General features: G+C 41.5%; 1 protein-coding gene across 3 annotated transcripts in view; it reads left to right on the top strand.

Annotated features, from left to right (window-relative positions):
* MYH11 (myosin heavy chain 11) overlaps positions 1-15014 on the top strand; it is a 55223-nt gene that overhangs the window by 2341 nt on the left and 37868 nt on the right. For all 3 annotated transcript variants that reach the window (XM_030460231.1, XM_030460229.1, XM_030460232.1), the window contains exons 2-3: positions 3990-4348; positions 7873-8029. In XM_030460231.1, the coding sequence (XP_030316091.1) occupies positions 4007-4348; positions 7873-8029 (499 nt within the window). In that variant the 5' untranslated portion in view covers positions 3990-4006. The remainder of the gene's footprint in view (positions 1-3989; positions 4349-7872; positions 8030-15014) is intronic.

The raw sequence follows: 15014 nt of genomic DNA, 5'->3' as shown, positions 1-15014 counted from the left end.
AGCAGGTTACTGCTGCATTATTCCATCAGAAACAACTTAGGAGAGAGAGTGGGACTTGTTTTCTGAAAATCATTCACATACTTGGTTACATGTTCCTCTGGTCTAATAATTATTCCCTGTACGCCTGTGATAAGCTTTTGTTCTAACGTGCACATCCTGCAGAGGAAGGGAGAAGTGTCATTTATCTTCTCATTAGGAGAAAAGCAGTCCCTCTAAGCTCTGACCCAGGAGGCAATTCTGCTTGGCCAATAGCCTTTTAATTACAGTGCACTTCCTGGAGACACTTATACTTTGTCCTTGGAATAATATACTCAGGATACACTGCTTGTAAAGGCAGTGTTCAACTTCTGTTACTGATGTGATAAGGGAAAGAGAGTGAAGATCAGACAGATACATCTGCAGTAGGTCAGCAGGAGGAGGACTTGAAATCAAGCTGTTAAAGCACAGTGTGTCTGTATGTACATACACATTGGGGCTCTAGACAAGTATAACAGATGGACCAGAGGCACATTTATAAGGCAAGCAACTTGATACCATTGGTATTTTTTTTGACAGCTTTTCCTCCCTGTTCCTTCTGCCTTCCTCAGGATAGCTCATCTCTGTGTATAAAAATATTTACTCGTCTGTGACAGAGGCTATCATCTACCTAAAAGAATGGAGAAGAACCTCTTAACCAGTATAAGATACTGGTCTCCACTTCTCTCAGTCAGCCCTACAGATAAAAACCAGGAACTGGCCAAGGGGTAAAATTTGCCTTCTCAGGGAATGTTCTTGATAGGCAGTAATGACTCCCCAGTATCAATCATATGCTAAACCAGAGCAGTTTGGTCTTGATCAGAGATGGATCATAAGGTTTACTGCAAATTATTAATCAGAAAACTTCAGCAGCTCATTAGTTCAGTGCACAGCACCTCACTATGACACAGCTACTTGAGTTGGTGGAGCTCGCCTTCTACCTCTTCCATTTAGAAACCTTTCTTTAATATGAATGTTTTAATTAATATCCGTTAAGTTACACAACCATTAATATTCATTAATTCACACTTCATAACTACATCTTTTTTTACTTCTGTGGTACTCAGCTGCTAGTCAAACTTGAGCCTCAGATTCAAGGATCCGTCATGAAAAGTTTTTTTTAACATGAAGCTGTTTTTTCTCCTCGTTGTGTTTCAGAGGAATGATGAGATCCAGCTCAGACTGTCTATTCCCTATTTCTTGTAGAGGGTTTATTCGTACCATGTCTAAATTAGTCAAAAGAACACTTAGATCTAGTAAATAAAAACTTGTCTTTCCAAACTCAGCAGTCTAGGCTATCTCTTACACCTTCCAACCTCACCTCCCTTTCAAAAAGACTGAATGGAAACAACAAGGTGCAGAAAGTTTTATGTGCAGGAAGAAGGAAGAGAATGTAGCAGAACACAGACCAGGTCTCAGTGTCATGCTGTTATCTGTGGGAGAGGTCTTTGACTTAGCATGTAGCAAGGTAAGGAACTTCCCCTGGGTCCTTGGGCAACAAAACAGCGAAGAACCTCTGGGTCATCCCCCTGGTGACATGCTTTGTAGAAGGCTAACAGTGTTTAGCTTTGGTTGGGTTTTTTGGGGTAGAACATCAGGGTGATCTGTCTGTCTGATTTCCATCACCATCATTTGTGGGCAGCCTCAGAGCACCAAGATCTGACTCTGAATCTCAGCTCTGAATTTCAGTCTAATTTTTGGTGTTTCTGATAGCAATACCAAATTCCTATTGATTTGCATATGCTACCACTTGGCACTTTACCCATGGGCAGCCCAATCCAACCCTTCTGATGCTTCAGGATGACCATACAGCTCTGTCTTTTGGACCTACCAGGGGCTGAAATCCTCCCACTTCATTGGTGCAGCAGTTCCTCCCAGGCTGCTGGGCAGTGGGATGGAGAATATGCCTTGCCTGTTGCTACCACAGCATGTGGAGAGAGGCCATGGCAGGTCCCTGCTGCTCCCCAAGCCTCTGGCTCCTGGAGCCCCAGCCCAGGGCTCTCTGTTCCCCAGCTTCACCCTGTGGCCGCCAGCTGGAAAGCTCAGCTGGAGAGAATACCATCTCCATTATTGGAACTGTGCAGCTCTACCAGCCCTCTTGGCAACGAGGAAACATTTTCTGCCTTGATCTGCACAGAGGTCAAATAGTTTCCTCTTGCAGCTCTCTTCCAAGAATCCCCTGGGAGCAAGTGAAGGGCCACATCCTACAGTGCTCCCTGGCAGAGAGGGGGTGGTGGGGAACGCAGAGCTGAGCTGTTAGGGTCTCCCTCCCCTCCACCCAAACCATAGTGCATCTGCATGGACAGCCTGGCTGAATTTCCCTGTTGAGGATTCCAGGGCAAGCCTGGTGGCTCTGGAACAAGCACACCTAGAGGAAAGCTGTTGGGTTTTTTCAGATGAAAGAACTGCCAAGGGAGTTTAAAGAGCTAGGGCATCTAATTTCCCCTGAATCTCAGTTGAACATCATCTAACCCTCTTAGGCACCTCTAAATTCCTAGTTTTGTTTTTAAGCTGTATACCCCTCACACAGTCCGGCCTTGCTGAAAAACAGTAAACTGTGGGAAGGCTTTTGGAACAAATATTTGGAAAACAATCTCTGAAACTCCCAGAGCACAGGGTGTCCATTTGACTACATTCTGCAGAGCTTGGTCTTTACAAGTATAATTCTGCTTATGGGTTCATTGCTGACATGTTTCACAGTCAGTTCTCCAATCTCCCTCAAGATTCACATTTGTTTGAATGCTGTAAATATTGAATTTATTCTCAATAAGGAAATGGAACAGTCTCAAGTCTCCTGGAGATGCTTTTCTTGGTCACAGACTCTTCCCTACTCCCCACTGTAGCTCCTCCTCAGCTCCCCTCTCTGCTCCACTGCAGCTTCCCTGATGAGCACCAACTCTTTCCCTGCCCTGTAGCAAACCACAAGAAGTTCTCTGTTTACTCCTTTCCTCATTTAGAGACGCCTGTCCCATGGGGCTGAGCAGAACACTTACAAAAGCTTCAGCATTATCAGTAAAGCTCTTGGCAGCTGCATCCTAACCTCCAGTATCCAGAGCAGGAAAGGAGTTGCCTCCTCCCTCCCAAATACGGAGCAAAGCAGCCAAAACCTCCCACAGGGCTCTCAGCTGCAGAGTAGATACATTGGTCTGCTTCATCCAAGTGCAACCCTACAATGCTGTTTTATCCACGTGCAACTGCATGACACAGATGGATCCCTCTAATTTGAGTAGATGATGTTCAGAGGATCTAAAACTGACGCAATTCCAAGACTTGTTTTCTTTCTTTTCTCTCTCCCGTGGCAGACATTTACTCTTTGTAAATTATCAGCTCCCACTGTCTGAACCATGGACAGGGGATAAATCTAAATCACTTCCTCTCCAGAAGAAGTGGTAATTTTTTTTTTTACATTTTATCTTTTGACCTTTTCTGAATTTTATACTTCTCCAAACGACATGGTATCAGACTGATTGGAAGTAGCCCTTTGCAAGAAAGTGTGATTCTGTCTTCTCTGGGACACAGCCTAGGAACTGTTCTACTAACTCCTTCATTATTACACTGGTATTTCAGTATGCACCAAACAGTATTTGGATGATAAGAATTTTTTTATGTATCTGAAGTAAGTTAACTTTGTGATGGGCAAGAGATGAGACTGCAGGAAGCAGTTCAATGGCAGTCCTGGCGCATCCCTAACAGCCTCATTGCAGACATTAGTTATGCCATAGAACATAAAGAAAATCAAGTAAGAAGCTCAAGTGTCCTCATTTGTTTTAGTGCATAAAGCATTTAATTTAGATAACTTCAGGCACTGTAACAGATATTTTAAGGTATCTAAAATGGCACCCAAAAGTAACTGCACAGAAATACGAGATATGAATGATATGATCTACTGCACGACAGATTTAACAAATGTGTTTTGCCTAGAACATCTCTGTATTTGCCTGCTTTTAAAGCAGAATATTTTGCTTCCTCAACAGGTGTCTACTGAGTAAAAATGGCTCACAAATCTCTCAGCGACGATGAGAAATTCCTCTTTGTGGACAAAAACTTCACTAACAACCCACTTGCCCAGGCTGACTGGTCAGCGAAGAAACTGGTTTGGATTCCATCAGAGAAACATGGATTTGAAGCAGCAAGTATCAAGGAAGAGAAAGGGGATGAGGTGACAGTTGAACTGACAGAAAATGGAAAGAAAGTGACACTGAGCAAGGATGACATCCAGAAGATGAACCCTCCGAAGTTCTCCAAAGTGGAGGACATGGCAGAGCTGACTTGCCTCAATGAAGCTTCAGTGCTGCACAATCTAAGGGAGAGATACTTCTCAGGTTTAATTTATGTAAGTACAATCAAACATGGACATCACATTTCCTATTGCATGCTACCATGGCCCATCACGAAGAAGGTGGAACCCAGTCACTGTCAGGGATATATCCAGTCCTTGGATGTAACACAGCTATGCAAGTACTCCTCAGAAGTGGCATTCCAAACCAAAAATGTTTATGGTTCACTTTATTCCCCACAACTCTCCTACTTTAATAATTGCTTCCTTACTTAAAATACATTAAGGTTTATTCCCAAAAGCTAGGGTAATTCTGAAAGGATTGTTGGCTTGGAAATCCCTTTCTGTAGCTACACAACACCAGCCAGTGGGGACTTTTGAATGTCTCCCACATAAACCTGAACAAGTTTCTAGCAACTTGCAAGATGAACATAGTGAAAAGCCACATCGTGCAGTCTTTTCCCAGTCAAAACTCCCACTGAAAGACAGGTGACAAATTCTGGTTTGATGGGTGCTTGAGTAAAACCTTACATTTGAATAAATGGATAAACCCATTGGAATTCAAGTGAGAATACATATATGCTCCAGTGTGTTATAGAACCAAAGTCAGGCATCCATTAAACCTCTTTTTATTTTCCTGCGTTGATCAACTTACAGATCAGACAAGCCTGGAAAAATTATAATCTTTGCTATGTTCCTGTGAATTTTGGCCAGGATTATTTTACCTTCCAGTCCATACAAGTGTATTAAGACAAGCACACTACTAACCCCTCTAATCTATGCACAAACAGTAAGAAAGCCTGGAAACTTTCTGTGGAATTTAGCATAGAATCTTTGGTAGGATCCCAACACTGTGCTGCAGAAAAGTCATCTACTTTTTCAGTCCATGAAAACTTTACTTGTATGACAGACCACTGATGAGTGAAAGAAAATGCAGAGCTTAAGTAACAAGGTTTCAGAAGCAGGAGTACAGCTCTCATAATTAAGATGAGCAATGCTAGATTGTAGAGTAGGAAATGAAGCAAAAAATACAATAGTTATATATAACTCGACAAAGGAACTATTTAACAGTAATGCAAAACTTCAAAGAGCCAAACCCAAGGTCTTTCCTTCAGTAATGTATTAAAATGCACATCATCAAGATTCCCAATAGAAATGGGACTTGTCAGTTTTTCAGTATTGGAGTTTATTTGATTATAAGTTTGCAGGTGAACCTATGGAACTATGTGCTATTATACCAGAATATGCAGCATTACTGACTAAAATGGAATTCGTCTGAAAATGTTCTGCATGGCTGCAATATCTAAGTCAAATGACTAGCAAAACAGTGGGATAAAAGATATGGGGTTTATTTCTTTGTTTTTCTCAGCAACACCTAACATAGATGTCCCAGGATTTCTGATCTTTACTATGTGTATTTTTTGTGGAATTTTCATTTTCTTCAGGAAGAAGAAATTAATTTCAAAAGTGGATAATGCCATTAGAAATCAATGAATTTTTCATGGAGACAGAGATTAAAGTGTATTAAGTTTTCTTTCTCAAGAGACCATCTTTTGAGAAGATGGTAGTTATAAAGAAAATATTTTTACTTGTATTACAACAAGTTCTCAGTATTTTCAGTAAACAAAAACTGCTTAAAATTGTCCAGCTTTACACACTGCTGTCTTACGAGATACTGTCATACCTTTAAAAGAAATTAAATAAATAGGGGGCACCTAAAAAGAATTTGAGATTTCGTTCTCACCCACTTGCAAAACTAACTTTAAACACCCATCTCCTGGCTTTACCATGCAATTCCTACATTGCATGTAATGTGGGCCTTTGAGTCCCACACATATAAAAGAAAACATGATGGTAACATTTTCCCGTTAGAGATTTCCTGAGTTGGAAATTAATTCTCCTATCATTTTATTTACTTGGTTGGGAATTATCAGTTGAGTGGGTCCACTAAATGTTTCTACTGAAAATACTAGGCTAGCTATCCTTTCCTTAAGAGCCCTGGTAGTCATTCTAGAATGAAAAAAATGCCACTTTTCAAGAATACTCTCCCTACAGCACTGAAGTTCATTTTGACACAATTATCACAGTTTTATTCTGAACCCCAGTGTCAATGAACATCCTGCACAGTAATTTCCCACCTTCCACATCAAGGGCTTTGGCTTGGGGATATTAAAAACTGGCAAGGAAGAGATTGATTGCCTTGCTACCTGACTTGAGACCATGGAAACACAGTCACAGTCATGGTTGGAGAGATCCATATCACCACCCAGAGCACCCCAGATGTTCTGCCTACCATGGAGCACCCAACCTGCTCCTCAGTGCTGGGGACTGCTGGGTGCTCTCACCGTGTTTGCTGAATACCATATAAAGAGCTGAGGCTGTTCCGAGATCATGTTGGGCCATTTCCTATTATGGTCAGGAAAGGGAAATCCCTGTGCCCAGAGCCAAGCTTCCCAGATGCCATTTTACAGCCCTGCACTGCAGTGCTTCCTATGGGGGAACTGAGGCAGCCTGAGCCATCCCTGGACACAGCCCTGAGACTGAGGCACAGCAGCAGCTGCACACCACAAAGCCCTCGTTCACACAGCACTGCAAGAAAAATAAAAACCCACTTATACTCAAGTTATAAAGAGTATCATTTTATAGTTTTAAAACTAATAGCCACAGGCCAGTTTAAATATCACAGTACCCCTGCAATTATAATCTCAGAGTTTGGTAGTTTTTTATTTTGAGGGGAGGTTGTTTTGTTTTTTTTAATTTTATTATTTTTAATGAATAACCATTGCAAACTGCTTACTTTCAGCAACTGTGATACCGAGCTCATTATCTGCTATCATATGCTATTACCTCTGCTCCTAGTTTGGAGATTTCCAAAATGAAAGAAAGTAATAAAACCTAAAAAAACTTTGATGAACAGCTACTAACTTGTTTAAGTATATGTTTTCATATAAATACCTTAATTAAACTGTAATCAGAAATCACATTTTCCTTAAATTTCTTACAGAAAGAGTCATATAGTGAAGGCATGACTTTTCTGTTAAGACACCTACCTGGAATTTGAGTAATTTTTTTCCAAGACTCTCATAAATTGTTACTGTTATAAGATGTTCATATAATTTTTTTTTTAAAGCCTTCTTCTAACATCAATCCAAACTTTTTACTTTATATTTCAATCCACAAAATTTGACACCTACCCAAGCAGAGGACACGCTCTATATGAAAAATGCACATAAAAAAATACTACGAAGTACTGCAGTTGTTCCATATTACAGTTACATCATAGAAAAGAGTGATTTATGTGCTGAAAATAAGAGAAGTAAAGAAGCTCTAACATCAGATAAAAGCACAGCACTTCTATAGGTTGCTAAATTTACAAACTTCCAGAAGCTTGCTTACTGGATATTGGAAACCACCCATATGTGTACATTCAGAAATTGCTGCTTCATTTGTTACCCAAGGCAGAACACAAAAGAGTGATAGCTGCTAAAATCCTGTTAGTTCAATGCAGCTGATGCCTGTGTTTTCCAGACTAGCCGTGGCATGTGATACTCATTCTGGTTTTTATCCCAATTTCTTTGCAGACTTATTCAGGACTCTTCTGTGTGGTGATAAATCCATACAAACAGCTGCCCATTTATTCAGAGAAAATCATTGACATGTACAAGGGAAAGAAGAGGCACGAGATGCCACCCCACATCTATGCTATTGCAGACACAGCCTACAGGAGCATGCTGCAAGGTAGGGGAGTTTAATGCTCCAGTTCCTAGGAATGGCTGCACAGTGACATGGGAGAAATCACCCTATAACCCCACATGTACCCCTACAAGAGGCACAGCCAGGAAAGATCTGTTACAGAGGGTGACACGGGCTTTCTAGAAGTTTCAGAGGAATTCTTTGGCAAGAACTGCAGTCCACAAACACTGTGACTCAAAAAGGAAAAACAATCCTTTTACCCATCTGTGTTGAGGCATGTGGGAAGGTTTCAAAGTCAAGCAAATAGTTTTGGCAAATACGGGCATGGAAAATGCTCTCTCTCCACCAGAGGAGACCATTCCAAAGTTAGCTGCTAGCACTGCTGGATCTGTCAGTGTTGCTCCTCTCTGTCTCCCCCAGCAAAGCAAATTCAAATAATATTTTGGGGCTATCCTCACTGCACTCTAATGCTGTGGAGCCCTCAATTGAGATGCACTCTGCTTTCTAAAAATCATGGCAACGAGCAGCAATGGGAAAGCAGTCAGGCCCCAACTGGTGCAAGCCAAATTGTTAAAATTCACAGGGCTCTCCTCCTTCTGAAGTCATTCCTGACAGACTAAGGGCTTTTTGCTCTAGGGAAAATTCACAAATTTAGGGATGAAAAAGCTACAGTGATGAATGCATGAGGCTGCAACACCCATGGACTACAGGGACATGACCAGTTGCATTCTCACGGCAACCTCAGGTTCTCTAGGAAACCAAAACTCCACAAAATGCTTTGAAAATTAAATGCCCTCCTTAGAGGTTTAGTCCTGCAAGATTCACATGCTCAGCCCTAATGCTTAGGGCTTCCTGGTTTAGAGTTTACAGATTTAAGGGTTTAGGGTTTATGGGTTTTAGATCTGACTGGGGAAAACAATAAGCAGAGATATCAGTGTAGCACCTGGATTACTACCCAGTATTGATTTTGTTATAATCATTACATGTACACATAAAAGAGTGGACTAGACAAAGTGCTTCCTCAGAATGAAAAAAAGACCTCATACGTAGACAGGCTTCTGGGCAGTTTAAGCTGCCAAGCCCAGGAAGATTTCTGCTCACTGCAAATACCAACCAATCCCTGTCATTTTGCTACAAGCACTATATGTACAAGCACACACACACACAAACACAGCAATGGTGATTGATATCAAAAGCATCAAAACGGGCCTTTTCACCTCAAAAAAGTCCTCAGTATTCATACACACTTTCATGCTACAAAATAATCCAAGTAAGAAAATTCTTGGAACTTCTAAAGATTATTTACTTATTTATTTTGATTCCCTAATTATAACTTAGGTTCCTAACTTTGGAATCTTACATTTTCAGATACACAAGTATTGGGAACACAGTTAATTTAGTTCTAGAGACAGGACATTAGGTATCTACTTTACCATATCAGCCTCTTTTCTTTCCATGGCTGATATGACATCTTTTTTCTAGAGCTATTTCATTTTCTTTGGGTGCATTGCAGAAGGCAGAGCCACAGTGGAGCAGAGGGGGATCAGTAAAGCAACAATAGAAGACATCCTGAAAAAAACCCTCCCTCCTTACTGTAACAAGCAGACTCATTCATGAAGACAGGTGTATATCTTAGGACCGAGGGTGCAGGTTCTCTTAGAATAAAGTGATTCAATAAATAGCATATTAACCACAGTAAGGTAACCACAGTTATAAGACACTTACTTGGCATAAGCTTATTGTGCTAAGTAGCAGGGTCACGGATCTGTCTTCCTGATCATCCCTGAAACTCTGTGTTCTGAATCCAGCACTCTTCAGGGCTTTGAGCAGGCCCTGAAGTGAAGTCAGAGCAGTCTTCTTTCCTCAAATCCTTTATTTAAGCAGCAAGTTTTGCTGAAACTCTTTAATAACCTTCTGGCTCCTGCAGGCGATTAGCAGTGTTCCCCTCATTCAGCAGTTAAGAACACTGCTACCTGTCCCTAAAAATGAGATGGGGAAAACACAGCTAGGAAAAGGCTACAGGTTAGCTGCAGGACAGACAAAAAGCCCCACACTACCACTGCCCATTCTGAGGCAAGAGAATTGTCTTGGCTTGACAGTACATGAGTTTTCTGCTTAATATGAAACTAGGGTCAGCATAGACTATCCTGATCCCAGCAGCAGAAAAACCTCTTTCACTCGTCCTCTCTGTCTCCCATCCTTCCTAACATGCTTCCCCAAGCAGTGGGGGAGCCCCTGGGGCTGGATTACTTTTCACTGTGGTCATTAACTGCACCTGGAACAACCTGAGTTCAGCTGTGCCTCCCAGGCTGTGTGCTGGGAGGAGGAGGCAACAAGAATGCATGATTTTTATGTTCATTTCTGTCATGCTCTAAATAATTTCCTGGCCACACCAACTCCTGGGGAAGCCTGACACCACCATCATTCATGGATCTCCTTTGCAAATAATTCTTGACAGCAGAGAGGTGGGGGAAAGCAAATTGAATGGGAAGAAAAAGGGATAGATCATCAATTGAACCTTTAAGGGAATGCTCCTCTTCTCCTCTGCTGCCTCCCATCCTAACCACACACAGCTGGCATGGCAGCTGGGGAACAGTCCCACAAGAGTTTGCATCACAAGCCCAGGACACCCACACTTTACTTGCACAATGCCATTTTGGAGTCTTTCCATCTCTGAAGGGGGCCCCAGCTGGTTTTAAAGCTGTGCTTTTGTTTGTAAAAATGCACTTATGTTTTGTGCATAAAACTAAACTGTACCTCAAAATAACTCCACTTATTCAGCCAAATTATATTCACATTGGAGTGGTGAAAGTGGGTGTCAACCTAACTGTGTGTGTGTGTGCACGTAACGTGTATAGACAGAGAGAGCTTCATAGTTTTTTGTAAGCATGTGTACAAATAGAATATAACCAAAAATTCTTACTCATAAAAACAGAGCAGGGCACTCAATGTTTTCCTTTTGAGATGTCAGTATTGCTCCTTATCTGGAAAACTTGCATAGTTTCTTCTTGCCAAAGTAAAATATATCGTAGATTCATGAGGCATTCTGGTACTTCATGACCAGGGCCACTTGGCAAAGAGAAATCAGCTTCTTTATATATCTCAGAGAATCTTTACCCTTCAGTGAATCAAGCCTCAGTGTCTGGAGATTTCTGGTTCTATTGCAGGCTCATCATCTGGGAATCCCAGCCCTTCACATTCTCACCCTCTCCTCTGCTGGCACAAACACCCAGCAAAAACACATGAGCAGTGCACAGTGCTCTGCTCCCCTGCTTTAGAGACTTACTTGGTGAATGTATTCATTAGGGATGATGTTTAATTCCTATCAAAGCTGTTCTGGTAACAACACTTAACTATGCTTAGCAGAAATCAGATAATTGGACTTTGTTCAAAAAATGCAGAAAGGCTGACATCTCACAGGACATGGGAATTAACAGAGATTTTGGCTGGTAAGAGATAAATTTTCCACTTGTTTCAAGTGGTTCTGAGCACCTAAAACCCTCTTACAGATTACAGTCATACTGTCCTATGTTCAAATTGGGGTGCTTGTTCAATCTACTGATTACCACCTCACTAATGCAGCCTGGTTGTTGCTCCTGCAGAGCCACCAATGCTCGTTTCCAGCCATAACAAGAATAAACTTTTTCCACTTTAGTTTTCTTTATCCTAAAAGACTAAGAGAACATCATATTCCACAAAAGCATTTTGCATGTGTACCTGTCTCCAGGAGTTACCACCCAGAACCGGGCCCTATTGATTGCTTTTATAGGCAAGCTAGCTGACTACTGCTACACTTAGTGTCACCCTATGCTTCTGTACTTAACTTTTTCTCCTTTGTTTTGGGTGAAATAGCTCCCCTCTGGCTCATCTGCCAGACAAAGGGCTCAGCTACTCCATTCCACCTCTTATATTGCCAGCACCAGACTTCACATAGTTGTGATGCAAAACTGCTCCAAGTGAAAGCCACCCTTTGCTTTTTGCTGAATTAGTTTGAAGGTGGGTGCCCCCCCTGGCACCCAATGTGGCTGTAGAGACATGGGTGGCAGCAGGAAGGAGAGGGCAGTGCAGGCCAGGTCTGGAGGAGAAGCTGAGGGTGGGTGGGTGACTTCTTGCAGCACTGTCAGCTCCCAGTGATGGTGGAGCTGAGACACCAGTCCAGTAAGAACCAGTTCTGCTGCTGCATTCTGCCATTTTCCCTGCTCACAGCAAATAGCAAATAAGTGACAAACAATAGAAATGTGACACGTTATGTCACAGTAGTAATAGATACATAGAATAGATGCAGATTTTTCATGCAATGATTTACTAAGTGCTCTGGCAATAACTCATCATGGAGAAGATATATTACAGCTTTCTGCAGATCCAAGAAGGTTATCTATTTTCTGCAAAGCCATTTTTACTCAGCTTGGGTTAAAGATGGAAAAACAAACAACCTGGTAGTTCCTGGAAGGAATGAGAGGGAAATAGAGTTCCCAAGATTTTAGAAAACAAGGCTGCTGTGAAAAGCCATCTGTTTACTGTGTCCTCAGCACAGAAATGTCCCCTTTAGGCAGTGTAGTTATTAACAAATGTAAAGAAGCAGTAAGTGAGTGTTGGAACACAGTTTCAGGCTCGTTTTTCCTTTTATGGTAAAGCTGACAACTTGCTGCTTCCTTGTGATAAACCATCTGATTTTGTTTGTGATTAAACAGAACGAGCTGGTCTATCATGAACAGAGGGACATAGAATACTTACAAACAATCTGGAGGTGTCTGGTGAAAAAGCTAAACAGATTCCAGGAAAAAAAAAAAAGTCAATTGCAGGTCTGGTGCAAGCTGGTGGGTTTTAGAACGTAAATGTAGATCTCTGTGCTATTAAAAATTGAGGCAAAAACTTAGAAAATGTCCAGAACATCAAATAGAGACATACAGAGGGTGAATATGATAATCTTTGTGGTGGTGTCAAATTTTTCAAAAAGTCATTAACTAGAAAGGTATTGGAAGCTAGAAGATGTATTTTGTTACTTCTTAACCCCTCAGGAATTATGTTTTATTCATGCAAGTAATTCTCTTCTGATAGATCTAACCACATAAAGTTGCAGACTCCCAAAATAGGGTACAGTACTTTGTATATAGAATAAAATATTCCAGAACAGAAGTAGAAGCAATCAGGCAGGAGAGCCCTTGAAAGTAATGAAGATGGATGAGTACCTGCAGCTTCACTTATAGCAGAGGAGGATTAGATTTCCTGATACGTTCCATCCTTACCTTTGCAATTTGTTAAAAATGCTGAAGGAGATTGAGTAACATCTGGAATTCTCCTCTGTGAGTGTGCACAGGACAGTTTTTCAGCATGAGGTTTCACAGGACAGGCTGCACAGTTTAGTAATGGAGGAATTAAAACCTTCAAGACTTCGCATGGGTGTCAGTGATGAAAAGCTTGAAAGAATCCCATGGGGTTGTTCACCTGCAGAGAACAGGCAAATCACACAGGTCTAGATCCTGAAAGCCTTTCAGACTACATGAGAAAGCTGCAAGTAAGGAAGTTATTTTGATTTTCCTTCTGTGAATCCCCTCAAGTGAGCTGCTCTCAGTCAGTCACAAAGTGCTGCTTCACCACAAGTCATCCTTGGAGACTCAGCAACAACTTAGCAGTTTGAGTACTTCCAAGACCAAAGACCCCATTCCCTCCATTTCCATCTTATTTACATATCAGCAGGATTTATTCCCTGTACCTACATGTGAGGTACTGGGTTGCTTGAGTCCAAAGAAATACAGTAACTGAGGGTTGGCTTGCACTGCCTGTCCTCTATCCCAGAGGGCATTAGGTGCAACTTCTGACTTTCCTAACTCTTCTTCTGCTCCTACATTTCAGCAAAGCCACTCATATGCATGTATTCATGCAAACTCCTTATGAGACACCTTCAGGAAGAGTTTTTCACTTAGTGGGGAGCAAAAGAAGGCCAGCAATGGGCAGCAAAGAGTAATGAGAAAATACTTGGCTTAGAGGAGACCAAATTTTTCTAATGTTCCCTGAGCTCAGAAATTCCACTGGCAACTCTGTATCAAGGAGTCACTTTTATTTTCTTGATGGTATTTATGGGTTTGTGATGCAATATCAATATATGCCCATGGTTTCTATTTACACAACAGTTTATTTTTAGCAAAAATTCTACCGTGTTCTCACTTTTTTTCACTTAAAAGAAAAACTGGTTCGTATCCTGCAGTGAAAAATAAACATGGCTCACAGATCCTCTCCTCCCAAATGTTTATGTGGAAGAGTCCTGCTGTGCTGATTGCTGACAAATGCCTCCACTAGAAATGTAACAACCCATTCTGTACCTGTTTGCCAAATTTACCAGCAGTTAAGTCACACCATTTACTGTGTGAGTGATCAATAAAGCAGTTAATGTTGGAGCTATTGAGGATCTGGAAGTAAAGCAGTTGGTTGTTATAAATCAAAGCCATAGCAGAATCCTCTACTGCTTTTCCTAGGCTGGCTGTAGTCCAGGCAGCAATTAAAGCTTGCAAGCTTAATAGGTTGAATTTATTTCTGTTATCTTTACACAGTTCAGAAAGCTTGTTTATCTCATGGTATCTATTGCATTCAGGGTCAGTGACATGGGTGAGCAATCAGATTGGTAGCCTTGCAAGTCCTCCCACATGCTAAATAAAAGGAGGAAGGGAGTCTTTCGTGTCTTCAACTCTGACCAGAGGCTCCACTGGGCCACTGCTAGCATCTGACAAACAATGCCAGAACATAAAGAAACACTTGTGTCTGCCTTGGTTATTGGCCCCAAGTCTCAGATTTGTATCCTATGCACAGGTTTCAGAAATGTATTTGACCTGCCTGGGAATTTATGTTCTGAAGTTAAAAGATTTTTCTACAGTCTGTGACAGCCTCACTCAGTGCTGGGGCAGGATGCTAAGAGCTTTGTTTGAGTCTACTTACAAATAGCTCGAGGGTAGAGATCCCACGTCACTCTGGGCAACCTGTCCTAAAGTTTCACCATTCCCACAGTCAAAAAAATTGTTCTGCTTCAGAACTGGTG

Source organism: Calypte anna, chromosome 14, assembly GCF_003957555.1.
Source record: "Calypte anna isolate BGI_N300 chromosome 14, bCalAnn1_v1.p, whole genome shotgun sequence".
NCBI classification, from domain to species: Eukaryota; Metazoa; Chordata; class Aves; order Apodiformes; family Trochilidae; genus Calypte; species Calypte anna.
This window is presented reverse-complemented; position numbering and strand designations above follow the sequence as displayed.